The sequence below is a fragment of the Salvelinus fontinalis genome, chromosome 4 (assembly GCF_029448725.1).
Source record: "Salvelinus fontinalis isolate EN_2023a chromosome 4, ASM2944872v1, whole genome shotgun sequence".
In the NCBI taxonomy this organism is placed as follows: domain Eukaryota; kingdom Metazoa; phylum Chordata; class Actinopteri; order Salmoniformes; family Salmonidae; genus Salvelinus; species Salvelinus fontinalis.
Window position 1 is genome coordinate 27,936,663 of NC_074668.1, and position 19,582 is coordinate 27,956,244.

General features: G+C 42.2%; 1 protein-coding gene across 3 annotated transcripts; it reads left to right on the forward strand.

Moving 5' to 3' along the window:
* Positions 1-454: 454 nt before the first annotated feature.
* On the forward strand, positions 455-14,237 carry LOC129853456 (E3 ubiquitin-protein ligase CHFR-like). Of its 3 annotated transcripts, none has more exons than XM_055919516.1 (18): positions 455-602; positions 1,079-1,220; positions 2,254-2,353; positions 3,085-3,194; positions 3,759-3,818; positions 3,941-4,156; positions 4,491-4,667; positions 4,750-4,939; positions 5,171-5,325; positions 5,558-5,720; positions 5,865-6,043; positions 6,373-6,474; positions 6,573-6,656; positions 7,747-7,817; positions 8,532-8,619; positions 8,925-9,032; positions 9,152-9,224; positions 10,550-14,237. In XM_055919516.1, exons 2-18 carry the CDS (start codon positions 1,115-1,117, stop codon positions 10,590-10,592), a joined length of 2,025 nt encoding a protein of 674 aa, XP_055775491.1. In that variant the 5' UTR covers positions 455-602; positions 1,079-1,114; the 3' UTR covers positions 10,593-14,237. The 3 variants fall into 3 exon arrangements, with proteins under 3 accessions (XP_055775491.1, XP_055775492.1, XP_055775493.1); XM_055919517.1 differs by having other exon boundaries at positions 455-580; XM_055919518.1 differs by having other exon boundaries at positions 456-602; positions 4,527-4,667.
* Positions 14,238-19,582: the final 5,345 nt, after the last annotated feature.

Genomic DNA, 19,582 nt, shown 5'->3' on the forward strand with positions numbered 1-19,582 from the left:
CTTTTGCTTTTGTTACTTAAGTATATTTTAGAAATTACATTTACTTTTGATACTTATTAAGTATATTTAAAACCAAATACTTTTAGACTTTGACTCAAGTAGTATTTTACTGTGTGACTTTCACTTTTTCCTGAGTCATTTTCTATTAAGGTATCTTTACTTTTACTCAAGTATGACAATTGGGTACTTTTTCCACCACTGGCTGCATGTCAACATCCTAGTGCAACCCTAGCAGCTGCCTCAACCACAACCCTATCCCTAACCCCACCCAGAATAGACCTCCCTATTTCCAAATTCCCAATGAATCCCTGGTTGTATATGCAGAGTTTTGACATTGGCTTTACAGTATAATTCCACGCAGAAGCGTGAGAAAATAAACAAATTAAAGCATTTTTGCAAAGAGTTATGGGATATTAATCTTGTTTTAACAGCTATTTTTTCAGACTACTTTCTCCGCCCCTCCTCCATCAGCTGATGCTTGTAAATACGTTCGGTTGCCAGGAAGTAAACCAGTGTGCGTGCCAAGATGGAAAATGAAGGGACAAAACATCTTCAAGCTAAAATAATCGCGCTTTTGAGGGTATAGTAAATCTATTTTCAAGGTAGCTAAATCGTATTATTTCTATATTCTAGCACCTGTTAAGCAGTTTGAAAGTTGTTAGCTAGCTAGCTACTAGTAGCCAGCTAGTGTTAGCAGCCAGCTTTAGCAATGTTTGTTTTGAACACGAAGTTTATTGTTGTTGCATGTCCACCGTTAACTTGTTTTGATGTTTGATTGACTAGCTTCCAGGATTAAATACCTTGCTAATCAAACGTTTTAGCTACATTAGCTACTGTAGTTAGCTTAGCAAGCTAGGTACAGTAACATTCTTTATGTTTCTTGTTCCAAACAGAGTGGTTTATTCATTGTATATCCTTCTAAGCTAAGCTAGTTAGCTAGTAGCTAACATTAGCTACTTAGCTAGCAAGTGCTCCACATTTCTCAACTAGAATAGGGTTCGCTTCTTAGATGACATATTTGCTGCCACCGATCTAAGAAGTGTGTTTGCATTTCTAATGTTCATGATTTGATCTAAAGTTATAGCTAGAAAACTGGAACGTATCAGCTTTGGACATGGATATTCATGGAAGAAGTCAACCATGGGGGAAGTTAGTAAAAGTGGACACTGAATCGGAAGTATTGCTTGTCAACAGGGAATGCACTGTCGGGCGAAGAAAAGGTACAATTACTATTCCACACAGTGACATTAAGTCACTTCACCATATTGTTGGCTAATTTCTGAAATATATAGAAAGTTCTGTGGTAGGACACTAACTGTTATCTATAAATGATGTAAATATTTAATGAGTTACTAAAATACCTGTTCTAAATATGAATGATTATTGCTCCCACAATAATAGTAATATGTAAAATATATATTCTATAAGGCATAACACTTTAAAAAAAAACTAAATATAATGTATGTTGCTTGTTTTGAGGATCTGGTTTATAAATGTCTTGATGTTTGTGACAAAAGACACCATGTCATAGACATGAGAGCCAGGCAGTGTCTGGGCTCTTTAATAAAACCAGTTAATTCAAGGCACAATGCCCAAGGTCACTAAACTTAGACACCCCCTCTGATGATATCAAAGGTGTCTATTGAGAACATGTGCAGAATAGTATGTTTTCTTTGTATGGATTTTGCTCAAGGAAAGGTTTAGTCTCTATTATATTGAATTCCAGGAGTCTGCTTTCCAATACAAGTGGTCTGAGTTTAATGAGCTAGTATGCTATGCAGCATCCACAATATGGTATAAAAGAAAGGTATAAATATATCAACAATAGATCATCATAATCGTACAATCTCAGTCTAGTGATTCTGAGCCGCCTCGTGAAAATATCAACTGCCCATTGCCTTAAGACATGTTTTCCTGGTATTTTAAAATGGATCATGAATAAGTCCTAATTGGCCTTGTTTACAGTAACGTGACGTAAACAAAGTAATTCTTTTTACACACGATATAGCACAACAGCTCCATGGGGCAAAGGGGGATACCTAGTCAGTTGTACAACTGAATGCCTTCCACTGAAATGTGTCTTCCGCATTTAACCCAGCCCCTCTGAATAGGAGATGTGTGGGGGGGCTGCCTTAATCGACAAGTAGCCTACCATACGAGAACATCTAGCTTATTCAAATCATGCTTAAAATAGTCATCTTAGACGATGTTGTGGTTTTCTGTGCATTTTTATTAACCATTTTCTTTCACCAGGCTGTGACCTTTCCTTTCCTGCTAGCAAACTGGTCTCAGGGGATCACTGTAAGATAGTCCAGGATGAGAGATCAGGGTTGGTGTGGCTAGAGGACATGAGGTATGAGGGGGGGGGTCTCTTGTCAATAAATCTTTTGTGGTGTTGTTTTTTCCCCTCTTAAGTCCTGTATAGCTTATAGGCTCAATGTAGGCCCATTTTCAAGGCTCATCTGATCAATTATGTATGTTTAACAATGCGATAACATGGTAATGTGAAGCATTTTACCTGTTAGCCTAATTAGGCTAAATAGATTTTAACCTGTGTTTATGTTAGGTTTTATTATATGAGAAAAATATGTTATGCAGATTGTCCTGTTTGTTGTGACTGATCAGTGTATTTAATGGTAGATTGAACAGATCTAGGCCTGCACATCAGTGTAGTCTAATTGTCAGTGTAAAGCAACCAGCTTGGAGGTAATGAGGCAAATGACACTAACCAGTAATTAGAGGTTGTGTTTTACCATGCTCTGAGTCAGCAAGGTATTCTCTACACGCATCACTCTAGTGTCCGCACACACACCCACTGCATTATGCATCATTGAGCACAGTGGGAACTCTGTATTGCTTCTGAATATTGTGGAAACCTCTGCAATGGAAAGATGGAATTCAATAGTGTGGGATACAATTCCATCCCTATACATCCCATGAAGAGAAGCTACTTTTTAGTCAATGCCCTGTTCATTGCTGCTATAATAATAACTGCATCCCTAGTCTGGGATTTCTTCCAAGGCTGCTGATAAATCCACTACAGAAATGACTGACCAGTGTTGTTTTTTCCTCTCACCCCTCTAGCACCAATGGTACAGTGATTAACATGTCAAAGCTGGTGAAAAAGCAGATTCATATGCTGCAGAATGGAGATGTCATCTACTTTGTGTACAGGAAAAACCAGCCAGAACTAAGTATGTTTCTCCCCCCCCCCCCCCCTATATTGATTGGGGTGTTTCACTCTGGTCTCTTTGTTGCTAAACCATAATGTTGGTTTCTCTGTTTTACATCGGTTATATCTTCTAAAGATAATAGAACTTCAATTAATTAGTTAAACAAACAGGGAGCACAGTGCACGGTTGCTAGCTTAATATAGGCCTACCTCATTATTGTGAGTGTTTTGTACGTTAAAAAAACGTTGGCGTGTGGTAGGCTGTATAAAGAATATAACGTTTTTCTTAGTTTCTTCAGAAAGTGTATATAAATCGGTAGTTCATAGTGCATAAATGTCTTTTAGGCCACTTGTTTTCTTGTGTACCTTCCGCTGCTGACACCTTGGTTATATAATACATACACAATTAACTCACATAATGTGTGGGAACTGAGTTCGACAAGTAGGTCAGCTAAACTCATTCTTGACCGATCAAAATAAGAGCAATATGTTCCCTTTTTTGGGATATTTAATGAATTGTTCACGAAAGTTTGCCTCGACAACTAAGTAAAGTATAAGTATGGTGTGCAATCTTTTGCTCGTACAGATATTGCCTACATATATCAGTCCATAAAACCAGAGAGGACATTCTCACAAGACTCAATTGGTAAGTAGTTAATACCCAAATCAATGTGATGTTTGACTGCGACCTCTGCATCTTTTTCATGAAAAACATTTGTAGGCTCATTAGCTTGTTTGTTGCTTACCACCTTTATCTCATCCTGTCAGGCGACGCCACCAAATGCTCAGATATGCAGCAGAAAGCCCAACGCTGCCCTGTTCCAGCAGCAGTGTCTGTGGAGCCATTCCTGGTTGGACCTCCATGGGAACAGCAGGCCCTAGAGGAGCCCCAGCCCTCCACCTCCTCCTCCCACCTCCTCCACACGTTCTTACCCTCCACAGCATGTTCCTCTGCAGCCTCCCTCCTGCACTCCTCTGCCTCAGGTAGGCTTTCCATCTGGCCTGTGCTTGCTCTATATGGTCCTCATTAAGTGGAAGCAGGGACTGGGAAGTAAATCTATATTTTGGTTAATTGTGAAGTCTGCCGCCCTCCCCCCTCAAATTTTAGAACCGATATAGCATGTCTCCCTTGAATTGTCCTTTACCTCTTTCAAAATCCCCAAATTCAAGGACGGCTCTGGACAACTGATAATATGATAGACTTTATCCGATTTGATCAGACTTATATGGCCACTACTACTCCTCATATTCAAGGATAGGCACAGGTAACTGAATGTGCACCAATCTCATGGGCTTTTGATAATTATTTGTCTCTCAGGTTCCAAGGGTCCTAAATGTGCTGCATCCTCTGTAGGCAAGGCTGAAGAGCCCAACTCTAACTTCCACTGCTCAACAGACGTGCGACAGACTGAAGCCCAGAGCAGAGTCTCAATGCTGGATAAGGAAGAGGGGGACATGGAGCCAGAGAGAAAGAGGAGGAAAACTGATGGTGCTGGTCAGTGTCATTACCTTGTGGGGTCTTGATACTTGGTTGGTGACGCTTGATTGTAACAGTTTTTCCCCTTTTCCTTCCCTAGATAAGAACTATGATTTTGGACTGCCACATACTTCCAGTATTGAGGTGGTGGGCCCGGGCCCAGCTAAGGGAACTCTTATCGTGGATCTATTGGGAAAAGCTGCCGTGACTGTGGAAGGAGCCACGACTGACAAAATGGAGGAGTCCCTCACCTGTATCATCTGTCAGGACCTACTTCATGACTGTGTCAGGTACAGCAAGACTCTAACTACTACTACTACTACTACTACATTAGAAAATAGGCCCACTCCACTTTTTCATTGCTTGTGGCTCCTCGCAACAGATGAAAATAACTGTTTCAATAAATATAATATATAGTCATAAACACAAAATTGTGTAATTCCATTCTGTAAGACAGGAAGCTGCTTCCACTGCTTGTTTCATTGTTCATGTTATCATCTCCCTGTGCGTCTCCCAACTAGCCTGCAGCCCTGTATGCACACCTTCTGTGCTGCGTGTTACTCTGGCTGGATGGAGCGCTCGTCTCTCTGCCCCACCTGTCGCTGCCCCGTAGAGAGGATCCGCAAGAACCACATCCTCAACAACCTGGTGGAGGCCTACCTTATCCAAAACCCAGGTTTGTATTCAATCTGCCCGACTCTACCCTTGTACCCCCATTAACACTACTGGGGATAGTCCCCAGCTCTTCCCCCTGTTAAACACGGCATTTGTGCATCTTGTCTTATGTGTTTCTCCTTGTCCCGAATATCTGTACAGGGCTAGCCTATCAAAAAATATTTGGGCCTTTTGTTTGTACCATCTCTTGTGTGTGGATTAAGCATTGCTCTGTTGACCCTGTGTGTCCACAGAGAAGTGTCGCAGTGAGGAGGACCTGAAGAGCATGGACAGCCACAACAAGATAACTCGGGACATGCTGCAGCCAAAGATTGAGCGTACCTTCTCTGATGAAGAGGGCAGCTCTGATTATCTCTTTGAGCTCTCTGACAATGACAGTGACACCTCCGATATCAGGTCAGACAAAAGAGTAGCCGTGTGTATGCATGAGTGTTTGTGGTCTTGTGTTTACAGTATGTGACTGTGTGTGTGTGTGTGACTGCGTTGTGTTTTTCTCCCACTGAAACCTTTTCTCCTTGTTCCTGTTGTGTGTGTCCACAGCCAGCCCTTTGTGATGTGCAGACAGTGTCCAGGCTACAGGAAGGAGGTTAGCCAGGTACTGTGGGCTATAGGGCCAGCTCCTCTAGGACCAGCTCCACCAACTCCTGAGGACAGGGCTGGGAAACCCCTTGGAGAGAGGCCATCAACATCATCAACACGCTCTGACTTCCCCACTACAGGTTACTGAACTGTGCCAAACTGTTGATCATCACAATAATGGATGACCTTTTTATATAGTGCTTTTATATCTGATATGTAATCGTTCTACGTTGTGTTGGTTGATTTAGTGAGTTATGACAACACAATGGAGTGCACTTACAGATCAAATTGGCTGTCAAAATGTTGCACTCGCCTGAACACAGAAATGTGTTAGAATGCTTGTAGCGCATCTGACCATCTGCAGCTTTTACAACAGTACAGTGTGCACCCTTCAGGGCCTTGACCCAGACGATATACGTATGTGTCCCCACTGAGATGTTTCCCTCTGTGTCCTGTCCTCCTCCTGCAGCTACTCGGGAGTACACGTGTTCTCCTCAGGGCAGCCATGTCATCTGCACATGCTGCCTGCAGCCCATGCCAGACCGCCGCGCCGAACTCTCCGCTCAGCAATGTGAGTGGCCCACAGGCCTGTCAGTCAATGTTAATGGACCAACGGCACGGTTGCCTTGGTTGAATGTGCTGATGGGTGTGGTTCTTTGTGTTGGGCAGGTGTGGCGTGCCAACGGCCCTTCTGCCACATGTACTGGGGCTGCCAGAGGATCGGCTGTCAAGGCTGCCTAGCACGTTTCAATGGTTTGTCTCTGCTCTAGTACTCCTAAGGGCTAGATTTACTAAGCACTGGTTCAAAGTTTGTCCCTGATATTTTTCCAACGGTAAATAAAGAATACAAGTTTGAACAAAATGGTAATTTAAGGTTAAAGGGCTAGTTCGTGATTTTGGCATTCCAATTAACTTGTGGATAAAAATGTTATGTCTCTGCGTCCAGTATGAAGGAAGTTAGAGGTAGTTTCGTTAGCCAATGCTAACTAGCGTTAGCTTAACGCCAAGACTGGAAGTCTTCGGGCATACTAGCTGTACCTGAAGACTTCCAGTCTTTGCGCTAAGCTAGTTAGCATTGGCTCACGAAACTACCTCTAACTTCCTTCATACCGGATGCAAATACATAACATTTTTATCCACAAGTTCATTGCCAAAATCCCAAACTAAGTTGTAGTACTTGATCGCAAATAAGTTTGTGGAGATTTGTTTAATTGACCTTAGAAAATAACCGGTACAAACTTCACACTGGGCTGTTAAACAGCCATCACTAACATTGAGTGGCTGCTGCCAACATACTGACTCAAATCTCTAGCCACTTTCATAATAAAAAAATTGGATGTAATAAATGAATCACTAGTCACTTTAAATAATGAAACTTTATATAATGTTTACATACCGTACATTACTCATCTCATATGTATATACTGTACTCTATGCCATCTACTGCATATTGCCTATGCCGCACGGCCATCGCTCATCCATATATTTATATGTATATATTCGTATTCATTCCTTTACACTTGTGTGTATAAAGTCGTTGTTGTGAAATTGTTAGATTACTTGTTAGATATTACTGCACGGTCAGAACTAGAAGCACAAGCATTTCGCAGCACTCGCATTAACATCCGCTAACCGTGTGTATGTGACCAATCAAATTTTATTTGATGCTTAGTTAACCAGGCCTTTTGAGGGATTTCCGATTGTGGAAAGTTTGACAATAGTGGTTGCAAATGTACATTTACAAAGGTAGATTACCTATATTGTCCCTATGTCTTATTCATAATTTGTTGCAGTAGCATGTTTACCAGTATGAGAAATATAATATCCATGTCTTCTTCCACAGAACTCAACCTTACAGACAAATGTCTGGACGGTGTTCTGAACAGCAATAACTATGAGTCAGAGATCCTCCAGGTACTTCCTTTTTATACTCCTTGGCTCTAACCATTGGTCTGTCTGGACACCCAGAAACAGTATCTGCACTATTTGGGGTGGTTTCCCAGACCCAGATTAATCTCGGTCCTGGAGTAAAACACTATTTCAATCACGATTCTCCATTGAACATGCTTTTCAGTTGTTGTTTTTTTTAGGGCTCCTGAGTGGCGCAGCGGTCTAAGACACTGCATCTCAGTGATAGAGGAGTCACTACAGACACCCTGGTTTGAATCCAGGCTGTATCCCAACCGGCCGTGATTGGGAGTCCCATAGGGCGGCACAATTGGCCCAGCGTCGTCCGGGTTTGGACGGTGTAGGCCGTTATTGCAAATAAGAATTAGTTCTTAACCGACTTGCCTAGTTATATTAAAAATACAATTTTGTTGTCCAGGACTAGTCTTAATCTGTGTCTGGGAAACCGGCTCCTTGTTACATAACTCAATTTAAGTGAATGTATTTCATTTGCATTTGTTTATAACTTCTCTACTATGGAGATCACTAAAGTCTAATACAGTGCTTTTTTTTTTTCTATCTACACACAATGGCCCATAATGACAAATAAAATAAAATCCCAATTTTATAAAATATTTATGTAAATGTGATATTTCCATAAATAAGTATTCAGACCCATTACTCAGTACTTTGTTGAAGCACGTTTGGCAGCAATTACAGCCTCAAGTCTTGTGCTTACAGAATTACTTGGCAGCCAGAGGGATGTCGTGGAGGGACATGCTACAGGAGGGTCTTCGGGGCCTGCAACAGGGAACCTTCTATCTCTCTGGTCAGTCTGACACTATCCTCTTCACCTCACATAACTTGAGATTGGAAGCGTTCCAGGTTGTCTTTTTTGCAGTTGCACTGCACATCTCAGAAAATTGCTACATCATAATAAATTGTTTCTGAAGCACATCTGCAGATGTTATGAGATATGATCATCAACACAACTGCAAAAGCGATAAGCTGGTATGCCACCATTAAGCTTCCCATCTTGAACATGGTTCTAAGTCCTACTGACAGTGCAGAGCATCCTTCCACCTCCCTTTGGAACACACTAGTAACTCTCGCTCTCCAATTTATCTACCCCAGATTATCGCATCAACAGTAACGCCATAATGTGTTTCTGCTGTGGCCTGCGTGCCTTCAAGGAGCTGGCCTACAAATACAGACAGAACATCCCTGTCTCGGAGCTCCCAGGTGAGAGAGCACTGCCCACAACAACACAGCCTCTAACGGCTGTAGACTGCGAGATGGTAATGAACTAGCATATCCAAATTATGAATGAAGCTTTATTTGTTTGATATTCTTTCCCACAGCTGCTGTGACGTCTCGGCCTGACTGTTATTGGGGTCGCAACTGCCGGACTCAAGTAAAGGCACACCACGCCACGTAAGTTACATGTGGCCATTATCTTCTGAATAGGTCTCCACAGTCCAAGCTTAAATATGCGTACACACACACACACACACACACACACACACACACACACACACAGTACCAGTCAATAGTTTGGACACACCTACTTTTAAATTATATATTTTTGTTACTATTTTCTACATTATAGAATAATAGTGAAGACATCAAAACTATGAAATAACACTTATGGAATCATGTAGTAACCAAAAGTTTTAAACAAATCAAAGTATATTTTATATTTGAGATTCTTCAAACTAGTACCCTTTGCCTTCATGACAGCTTTGCACACGCTTGGCATTCTCTCAACTAGCTCATGAGGTAGTCACCTGGAATGCCTTTAAATGAACAGGTGTGCTTTGTTAATTTGTGAAATTTCTTTCCTTGATGCGTTTTGAGCCAATCAGTTGTGTTGTGACAAGGTAAGGGTGGTATACAGAAGCCTTATTTCGTAAAAGACCAAGTCCATATTATGGCAGGAACAGCTCAAATAAGCAAAGAGGAATGACAGTCCGTTATTTTAAGACATGAAGGTCAGTCAATCCGGAAAATTTCAAGAACTTTGAAAGTTTCTTCAAGTGCAGTCGCAAAAATCTTCAAGCGCTATGAAACTGGCTCTCATGAGGACCACCACAGGAAAGGAAGACCCAGAGTCACCTCTGCTGCAGAGGATAAGTTCATTAGAGTTACCAGCCTTTCACCCCAAATAAATGGAGTGCATCCTCAGATGACCTGGCCTCCACAATCACCCTAACTCAACCCAATTGAGATGGTTTGGGATGAGTTGGACCGCGGAGTGAAGGAAAAGCAGCCAACAAATGCTCCGCAAATGTGGGAACTCCCTCAAGACTGTTGGAAAAGCATTCCTCGTGAAACTGGTTGAGAGAATGCCATGAGTGTGCAAAGCTTTCAAGGCAAAGGGTGGCTACTTTTGAAGAATCTCAAATATAAAATATATTTTGATTTAACACTTTTTGGGGGGTTACTACATTTTTCCGTATGTGTTATTTCATAGTTCTGATGTCTTCACTATTATTCTACAATGTAGAAAATCGTAAAAATGTAAGAACCTTGGAATGAGCAGGTGTGTCTAAACTTTTCACTGATCCTGTGTGTATAGTTGTGTGGTCTCTGTTAGAGGATTCAATGTGGCTGTACATGTATTTTACCAGCAGAGGGCACTGTTGTATCAGCTTGGCCAATAACACCTGCTAGTAGAGGAAAGCTGCAATCACTTCTTCACAGCAGCTCTGGTTCATGATGTGACACATTTGTATTGTTTCCTTTTCACCTCGTTGCAGGAAATTCAACCACATATGTGAGCAGACGCGTTTCAAGAGCTGAAGAGCCTTGTGGGTGACTTCCTCTCCAATCACTGGAGCAAAGACTGACTTCCAAGGATCTCCTGTATTACTCTCTGTCTCTATACAAAGTGGTCCTTTTTTTTCCTCCCTCCCTTATTAAGCAGCTCTTTGCCCTGAGGAAAATTGTCTCTTAGTAGTAACTTGTAGTTCTCTCACAGACTCTATAGACTTTCTATTTGATTAAATGCAGAAATTACAATCAAACTCTTTTTGATAAGACTGGCTAGGTAATGATTAGCCCAGTCTTATAGGCATAGTAAGGGTGAGTGATAATACTATGGACTAATATCTTATGGGGAATATGATCGTCACCCTTCATTGCAGTATCATGACCTTTTGGGTACATGATCATATGACTAGTTTGAGGGATACAATTTTTAAAAAATACACTGAGAACAGTTGGCAATACGTGTACTGTTACACACAGGATGAAGTGGCATCTTTTGTGACGGTAGCTTTGAAGGCATATATTGATATTAGTAAGCTGTTGACACTTTCTATTTCCGTGTGCCTGAGTAGTTGGCACCAAAAAAAGGATGAATTGATTTAGTTTCTCTCAACTTGTGGTGTAGTGCTTTAGATATCTTGGAGAATTCTGTATTTTAATTAGAATCTAGAGCTTCCTACTTTTGTGAAAATACAGCAGCAAATGGTGTTCTAAATAGTATTCATATGTTGGAACCTTCCCCCAAACCTACTAGGGAGAATCACAGCTATGTTGTCTAAAGACTTCTATGCATATATAGACATTGAGGCTTCTTGTGGTTTTTATATCTCACACACACACACACAAGAGAAAGTATGTGAACCCTTGTAAATACCTGGATTTCTGCATAAATTGGTCTGATCTTTATCTAGGTCACAACAATAGACAAACGCAGTCTGCTTAAACTAACACACAAGCAATTATACATTGTCTTTATTGAACACACCGTGTAAACATTCACAGTGCAGGGTGGGAAAAGTATTCCAACCCTTGGATTAATAACTGGTTGACCCTCCTTTGGCAGCAATAACCTCAACCTAACGTTTTCTGTAGTTGCGGATCAGACCTGCACAACGGTCAGGAGGAATATTGGACCATTCCTCTTTGCAAAACTGTTTCAGTTCAGCAATATTCTTGGGATGTCTGGTGTGAACTGCTCTCTTGAGGTCATGCCACAGCATCTCAATCGGGTTGAGGTCAGGACTCTGACTGGGCCACTCCAGAAGGTGTATTTTCTTCTTTTGAAGCCATTGTTGTTAATTTACTTCTGTGTTTTGGGTCGTTGTCCTGTTGCATCACCCAATAGCCTAATATTCTCCAGCAAAATGTCTTGATGAACTTGGGAATGAATTTTTTCGCCAATGATAGCAAGCTGTCCAGGCCTTGAGGCAGCAAAGCAACCCCAAACCATGATGCTCCCTCCACCCTACTTTACAGTGGGTATGAGGTTTTGATGTTGGTGTGCTGTGCCTTTCTCCTCACATAGTGTTGTGTTCCAAACAACTCCACTTCAGTTTCATCTGTCCACAGAATATTTTGCCAGTAGCGCTGTGGAACATCCAAGTGCACTTTGGCAAACTTCAGACGTGCAGCAATGTTTTTTTTGTTTTGTTTGGACAGCAGTGGCTTCTTCCGTGGTGTCCTCCCATGAACACTATTCTTGTTTAGTGTTTTACATATCGTAGACTCGTCAACAGAAGTTAGCATGTTCCAGAGATTTCTGTAAGTCTTTAGCTGACACTAGGATTCTTCTTAACCTCATTGCAAGAGCACAGCGCAGAATGCTCAATCATCTTTGCAGGATGGCCACTCCTAGGGAGAGTAGCAACAGTGCTGAACTTTCTCCATTTTATAGATAATTTGTCTTACTATGGACTGATGAACATCAAGGCTTTTAGAGATACATTTGTAACCCTTTCCAGCTTTATGCAAGTCAACCATTCTTAATCTTAGGTCTTCTGAGATGTCTTTTGTTCGAGGCATGGTTCACATCAGGCAATTCTTCTTGTGAATAACAAACTCAAATTGTGAGTGTTTTAATAGGGCAAGGCAGCGCCAACCAACATCTCCAATCTCGTGTCATTGATTGGACTCCAAGGTTAGCGGACTCCAATTAGATTTTGGAGAAGTCATTAGCCTTGGGATTCACATACTTTTTCCAGCCTACACTGTAAATGTTTAAATGATGTATTCAATATAGACAAGAAAAATACAATTTGTGTGTTATTAGTTTAAGCACACTGTTTGTCTATTGAGACTTAGATGAAGATCAGATCCAATTTGATGACCAATTTATGCAGAAATCCAGGTTATTCCAAAGGGTTCACATACTTTTTCTTGCCACTGAATGGATGACAAAGATATTCAGTGGCACCATTTTGAATTCAGACAGCTCCCACATGTTAATAAGACTGTTAACTGGAAAGACAATGCAATTTGTGTTTATTGGAAAAAGGGAGGTTATACTTAGTTTTGAGAAGGGGATTTCTGCTGGGTTTCTTTGGATTTCCCAACAAGGGCAAAAAGCCATGTACAAGCTAAGCATAATAGGGCTGAGTGAAAATCCATGGGATAGTTAGTTGTATAGGATTTCAGTTCTTCAGGCGGGGATAATGAGGGTTATGTGTTGAAATGTTGTTTTATCTGAGGCTGGGAAAGGCAGGGGTGTTCAGTTATATGCTTTGCTGGGGATAAACAACGTAAAGCAGATTTTCTTATTTAAACTATTTTTTTTAAAGTAGTGTATTAGAAGCTTTCTCAGCTCTGAACTAGTACTAACGGCCAATGCAGTTTTTTTTGTTAGAATGCACAATGGTTTGCTAGACTAGAGGGTTTGGGGGGGTTATAATTGTTCCTCCTTTTTTGCATTATGTTAGGTTAGTGGTGTTGGCTAAACATGTTGATTTAAGCCAACAACTTGCTCATACTGGGTGTATCATACTTGTTAGTAAGGAATACTATTCTGTATTGTTTTGCAAGCCCAATTTTGCAGAACCCCCCCCCCCCCCCCCAACGTTTTCAGGAATTAATATGTTAAACTTGACAGTATTCTGCTTTGTATTCTAGTTCATACGATGAGGACATGTTTTTCAACATATGTTGCCGTATTGAAGTGTAACCTTGGAGCATTATGTATTTGTTTATCAGAGTTTTTTTTTTTTTTTTTTTTTTGTGCTGTGTTTATTGTTTTGGAGAAACGGAGGAACAAATGCCATGGTTTGGTCAGACCTCGTCAGTTAAACCTAAATTGGTGCAAATTTCCTGTTTTGAGGAAATACTACATTGCCGTTTGTTGTGGCATTCTTGTCTGGCAGTGAAAACACTCTCACCAAGTTAGAATTGAAAGTGTTGTATTTACACAGTACTCACTTGTCTCTTACCATTATCTTTTGTAAATGAGTGACCAATCATATGAAAGTCAAATCGGCCCAGTGTCTGCAGACCTTTTAGGCTAGCAAGAATGGCCTGATATACTATTTACTTAATGTGCCCTTTATATATTGAAAAATAAGTTGTTAGTAGTGAAGTAGGGTACAGCATTTTGGGGGGAGGGTTGGGGGTATGCAACTCATTACGTTCTGATGCAATTTAAAGTGAAAAAATTTACTTTGCATGAAATGAAGAGGTTATTCACTTTGATCCAATAGATTTCTTTAATATCAATTGTAAAAATAGATTTTTGTAAATTGTGACATTAAATTACAACATTGAACAATTTGAATCACTCATTTGAACATTTAGGCTGGGATTCAATCTGATTGTGGGTTATAGGCATTGCGGGTTTTAAAAGCAATGTTCGCGGAGATCCCATTAACGGTAAACGCTGCATATGTCGGCTCAATCGGAAATTGCCTTTTTAAAAGCTGCAATGCCCATAACCCGCAATCGGCACCCAACTGTTCTTTTGATGTCACACGATTACAATTATGTAGGGATTCAAACACAGATTAATGACCTGTGCACAGCGATAGATTGAAGGCAATTTCCCAAACATTCAAGGAGATTAAATTAGCTGTAAAGGCCACAGATGTCTGTCTGCTCAAGCAGATATTATCTTAGTCTATCACAGTTTACTGGTCCTTTGTGTTTGTTTGAATCCCAGCCCCAAGCTGAACTGCAATAAGCACTGCAGAAAAGGTGGAGAATACAACTCGGGTCTTTTATTCTCTATTACGGCATCCGTTGAGAAACATCCTCGTGCAATCAATGTGTGTGAAACTCGGGATTGGTGCTGTAACTCTACCTACAGTGCATTTGGAAAGTATTCAGACCCCTTGACTTTCCACATGTTATATTAGCCTTATTCTAAAATGATTCCCCCCCCCCCTCAATCTACACACAATACCTCAATGACAAAGCAAAAACTGTTTAACATTTAAAAAACTTAGACTGATTAAGCTCAGGTGCATCCTGTTTTCCATTCATCATCCAAGAGATGTTTCTACAACTTGGAGTCCACCTGTGGTAAATTCAATTGAATGGACATGATTTTGGAAAGGCACACACCTGTCTTTATAAAGGTCCCACAGTTGACAGTGCATGTCAGAGAAAAAACCGAGGCATGAGGTTGAAGGAATTGTCTGTAGAGTTCTGAGGCACAGATCTGGGAAAGGGTGCCAAAGAACATCTGCAGCATTGAAGGTCCACAAGAACAGTGGCCTCTATCGTTCTTAAATGGAATAAGTTTGGAACCACCAAGACTCTTCCTAGAGCTGGCCGCCCGGCCAAACTGAGCAATCGGGGGAGAAGAGCCTTGGTCAGGGAGGCAGGTGACCAAGTTCCCGATGGTCACTCTGACAGAACTCCAGAGTTACTCTGTGGAGATGGTTGTCCTTCTGGAAGATTCTCCCATCTCTGCAGCACTCCACCAATCAGGCCTTTATGGTAGATGCTAGCCACTCCTCAGTAAAAGGCACATGACAGCCCACTTGGAGTTTGCCAAAAGGCACCTGAAGGACTTTCAGACCATGAGAAACGAGATTCTCTGGTCTGATTAAACCAAGATTGAACTCTTTGGCCTGAATGCCAAGCGTCACGTCACGAGGAAACCTGGCACCATCCCTACGATGAAGCATGGGGATGTTTTTCCGCAGCAGCGACTGGGAGACTAGTCAGGATCGAGGGAAATAATCAACGGAGCACCTTCCAACACGACAGCGACCCTAAGCGCACAGCCAAGACAACGCAGGGGTGGCTTCGGGGCAAGTCTCAATGTCCTTGAGTGGCCCGGACTTGAACCCGATCGAACATCTGAAAATAGCTGTGCAGCAATGCTCCCTATCAAACCTGACAGAGCTTGAGAGGATCTGCAGAGAAGAATGGGAGAAACTCCCCCAATACAGGTGTGCCAAGCTTGTAGAGTCATACCCAAGAAGACTCAAGAATGTGTTCGCTGCCAGAAGGTGCTTCAACAAAGTACTGAGTAAAGGGTCTAAATACTTCTGTAAATGTAATTTCAGTTTATTTGTAATAAATTTGCAAACATTTCTAAAAACCTGTTTTTGCTACGTCATTATGGGGTATTATATGTAGGTTGAAGGGGGGGGGGGGGAACTATTTAATCAGTTTTAGAATAAGGCTGTAATGTAACAATGTGAAAATTCAAGGGGTCTGAATACTTTCCGAATGCACTGTATGTAACCTAACGATATACCTTCATTGTAATGACTGTTTAGTGGCAATATTTACACACCCGCACCCATGTTTTTTGGGGTGGAGATAAAGGGGGACAAATAATGGGCGTGCTTTCTGCCAGAGGCCCTTAGCTCATGTCTTAATTTGTGGTCTTAAGTCGTGGTTTCCCTGTTGTGGGTTCACACTGTGGCATTCCTGAGAGGCTCAGGCCCTAGCTCAGCACAACCTTCCCCAGCCAGCCGATCCCTCCCCACAGCAGAGCTGAACCTTAATTATTTCTAACAGGAGGATCTGGGCACCCTAAGCCAACAACAGTGCAAACCGCCGATCCGGAATTGGTGTTAAGGAGGCTTTGGGGGGGGGTGCTTTGCATTCTGAGAGAAACTATGTATTCTAGGGCAAATATTTACTCACTTTGTGATGGTGTCTGGACCAAGCTGATCTGTACTAACAGTATGACCAGTTAGTAAGTAAAAAAGGGCTGGCCGAGGTAAGTTTCATTCTACCTCATGAAATTCCCCACGAAGACATTCAGAACAAACCCGTCTGTACTTTGTTTAATAGATTCTAAGAAGTGGAGGACTGATTGAATAGGCATGTAGAGCAACACTCTAGGCTTGATTCAATCTGTATCACAGAAGTGGAGTGCTATAGCACGATTGAAATGTAAAGGTAATTTCCTATTGCGTCAACATATGCAGTGTTTACCATGAATGCCGTCTCCACAAACATTGTCTTTCAATTTCTATCGCTGAATGGATTCAATAGTTACGTTTAATGCAGGGGAACACAACTCTGGCCCTCAGGCGTGAAAGTTGCTTTAAAATATATATATATCTGAGTCCTATACTACATACGTCCATAGACCTGAGCCCTATACAACATACGTCCAGAGCCACGGGAAGTAAAGGGGATGCGGGTGTGGTAGCACTTTTCTAAATGAAAACTTTTTTATTACCAAATTAGTACACTTGCCATTTATTACCCCTGCCAACAAGGAGCAGAGAGTTGAGGACCAATGAAATCAGATTCCTCCGATTGCGTCATCATCCCTTCGTTTGAGGAAGATGGCTGATAAAATGTTGTTGTTAGTCATGTTAAAATATGCCAGTTAGAATGACAGTTGAGGTAATTGGTACATGTAGGTAGGGGTGAACTGACAATGCATAGAAAACAGTGAGTAGCAGCAGTGTAAAAAAAAAACGAATGGGGTGTGTCAATGTAAATAGTCTGGTGGCCACTTGATTAATTGTTAAGCAGGCTTATGGCTTGGGAGTAGAAGCTGTTAAGGAGCCTTTTGGACCTAGATTTGGCACTCCGGTACCGCTTGCTGTGCGGTAGCAGAGAAAAGTGTCTATGACTTGGGTGACTGGAGTCTTTGACAATTTCATGGGCTTTCCTCTGACACCGCTTATTATATAGGTCCTGGATTGCAGGAAGCTTGGCCCCAGTGATGTACTGGGCCGTTCGCACTACCCTCTGTAGCGCCTTATGATCATATGCTGAGCAGTTGCCATACCAGGCGCTGATCTAACCGGTCAGGATGCTCTCGATGGTACAACTGTAGAACTTTTTGAGGATCTGGGGACCCATGCCAGATCTTTTCAGTCTCCTGAAAGGGGAAAGGTGTTGTCGTTCCCTCTTCACGACTGTCTTGGTGTGGTTGGACCATGATAGTTCGTTGGTGATGTGAACACCAAGGAACTTAACTCTCAACCCGCTCCACTACAGCCTGTCGATGTTAATGGGGGCCTGTTCGGCCCGCCTTTTCCTGTAGTCCACGATCATCTCCTTTGTCTTGCTCACATTGAGGGGGAGGTTGTCGTCCTGGCACCACACTGCCAGATCTCTGACCTCCTCCCTATAGGCTGTCTCATCGTTGTCGGTGATCAGGCTCACCACTGTGTCGTCAGCAAACTTAATAATGGTTTTGGAGTCGTGGGTGAACAGGGAGTTCAGGAGGGGACCCCGTGTTGAGCATCAGCATGGCATACGTGTTGTTGCCTACCCTTACCATCTGTGGGCGGCCCATCAGGAAGTCTAGGATCCAATTGCAGAGGGTGTTTAGTCCCAGGGTCCTTAGCTTAGTGATGAGCTTTGTGGGCACTATGGTATTGAACGCTGAGATGTAGTCAATGAACAACATTCTCACATAGGTGTTCCTTTTGTCCAGGTGGGAAAGGGCAGTGTGGAGTGCGATTGAGATTGCGTCATCTGTGGATCTGTTGGGGTGGTATGCTAATTGGAGTGGGTCTAGGGTATCTGGGAGGATGCTGTTGATGTGAGCCATGACCAGCCTTTCAAAGCACTTCATGGCTACTGACAGTAATCATTTAGGCAGGTTACCTTCGCTTCCTTGGGCACAGGGACTATGATGGTCTGCTTGAAACATGTAGGTATTACAGATTCGATCAGGGAGAGGTTGAACATTTCAGACACTTGAAGACACTTGCCAGTTGGTCCACGCATGCTTTGAGTATACGTCCTGGTAATCCATCTGGCCCCTCGGCTTTGTGAATGTTGACCTGTTTAAAGGTCTTGCTCACATCAGCTACAGAGAGCGTTATAACACAGTCGTCCAGAACAGCTGGTGCTCTCATGCATGTTTCAGTGTTGCTTGCCTCGAAGCGAGCATAAAAGGTATTTAGCTCATCTGGTAGGCTTGCGTCACTGGGCAGCTTGCGTTTTGGATTTCCCTTTGTAGTCCGCAATAGTTTTGCCACATCCGACAAGCGTCAGAGCCGGTGTAGTAGGATTCAATCTTAACCCTGTATTGATGCTTTGCTTGTTTGATGGTTCGTCTGAGGGCATAGTGGGATTTCTTATAAGCGTCCGGATTAGTGTCCCGCTACTTGAAAGCGGCAGCTCTAGCCTTTAGCTCGATGCGGTTGTTGCCTGTAATCCATGGCTTCTGGTTGTACATACAGTTCCTGTGTGGACGACGTCGTCGATGCACTTATTGATGAAGCCGATGACTGAGGTGGTATACTCCTCAATGGCATTTGATGAATCCCGGAACGCATTCCAGTCTGTGCTAGCAAAACAGTCCTGTAGCATCTGCGTCATCCGACCACTTCCGTATTGATTGAGTCACTGGTACTTCCTGCTTTAGTTTTTGCTTGTAAGCAGGAATCGGGAGGATAGAATTATGGTCAGCTTTGACAAATAGAGTGCGGGGGAGAGCTTTGTATGCATCTCTGTGTGTGGAGTAAAGGTGGTCTTGAGGTTTTTTCTCCCCCTCAGGTTGCACGTGACATGCTGGTAGAAACGAGGTAAAACGGATGTAAGATGCATGACTTGCTACTTATTACTTTCTGCTGACATCAAATGATCAAGAACTGAAGCAGCAA

Coding starts and splice junctions, on each gene's coding strand:
- LOC129853456 (XM_055919516.1), top strand. CDS start 1,115: ATGGATATTCATGGAAGAAGTCAACCATGGGGGAAGTTAGTAAAAGTG. Junction 7,818..8,531: donor ATGAGTCAGAGATCCTCCAG/GTACTTCCTTTT, acceptor TTGTGCTTACAG/AATTACTTGGCAGCCAGAGG. Junction 8,620..8,924: donor GGGAACCTTCTATCTCTCTG/GTCAGTCTGACA, acceptor TATCTACCCCAG/ATTATCGCATCAACAGTAAC.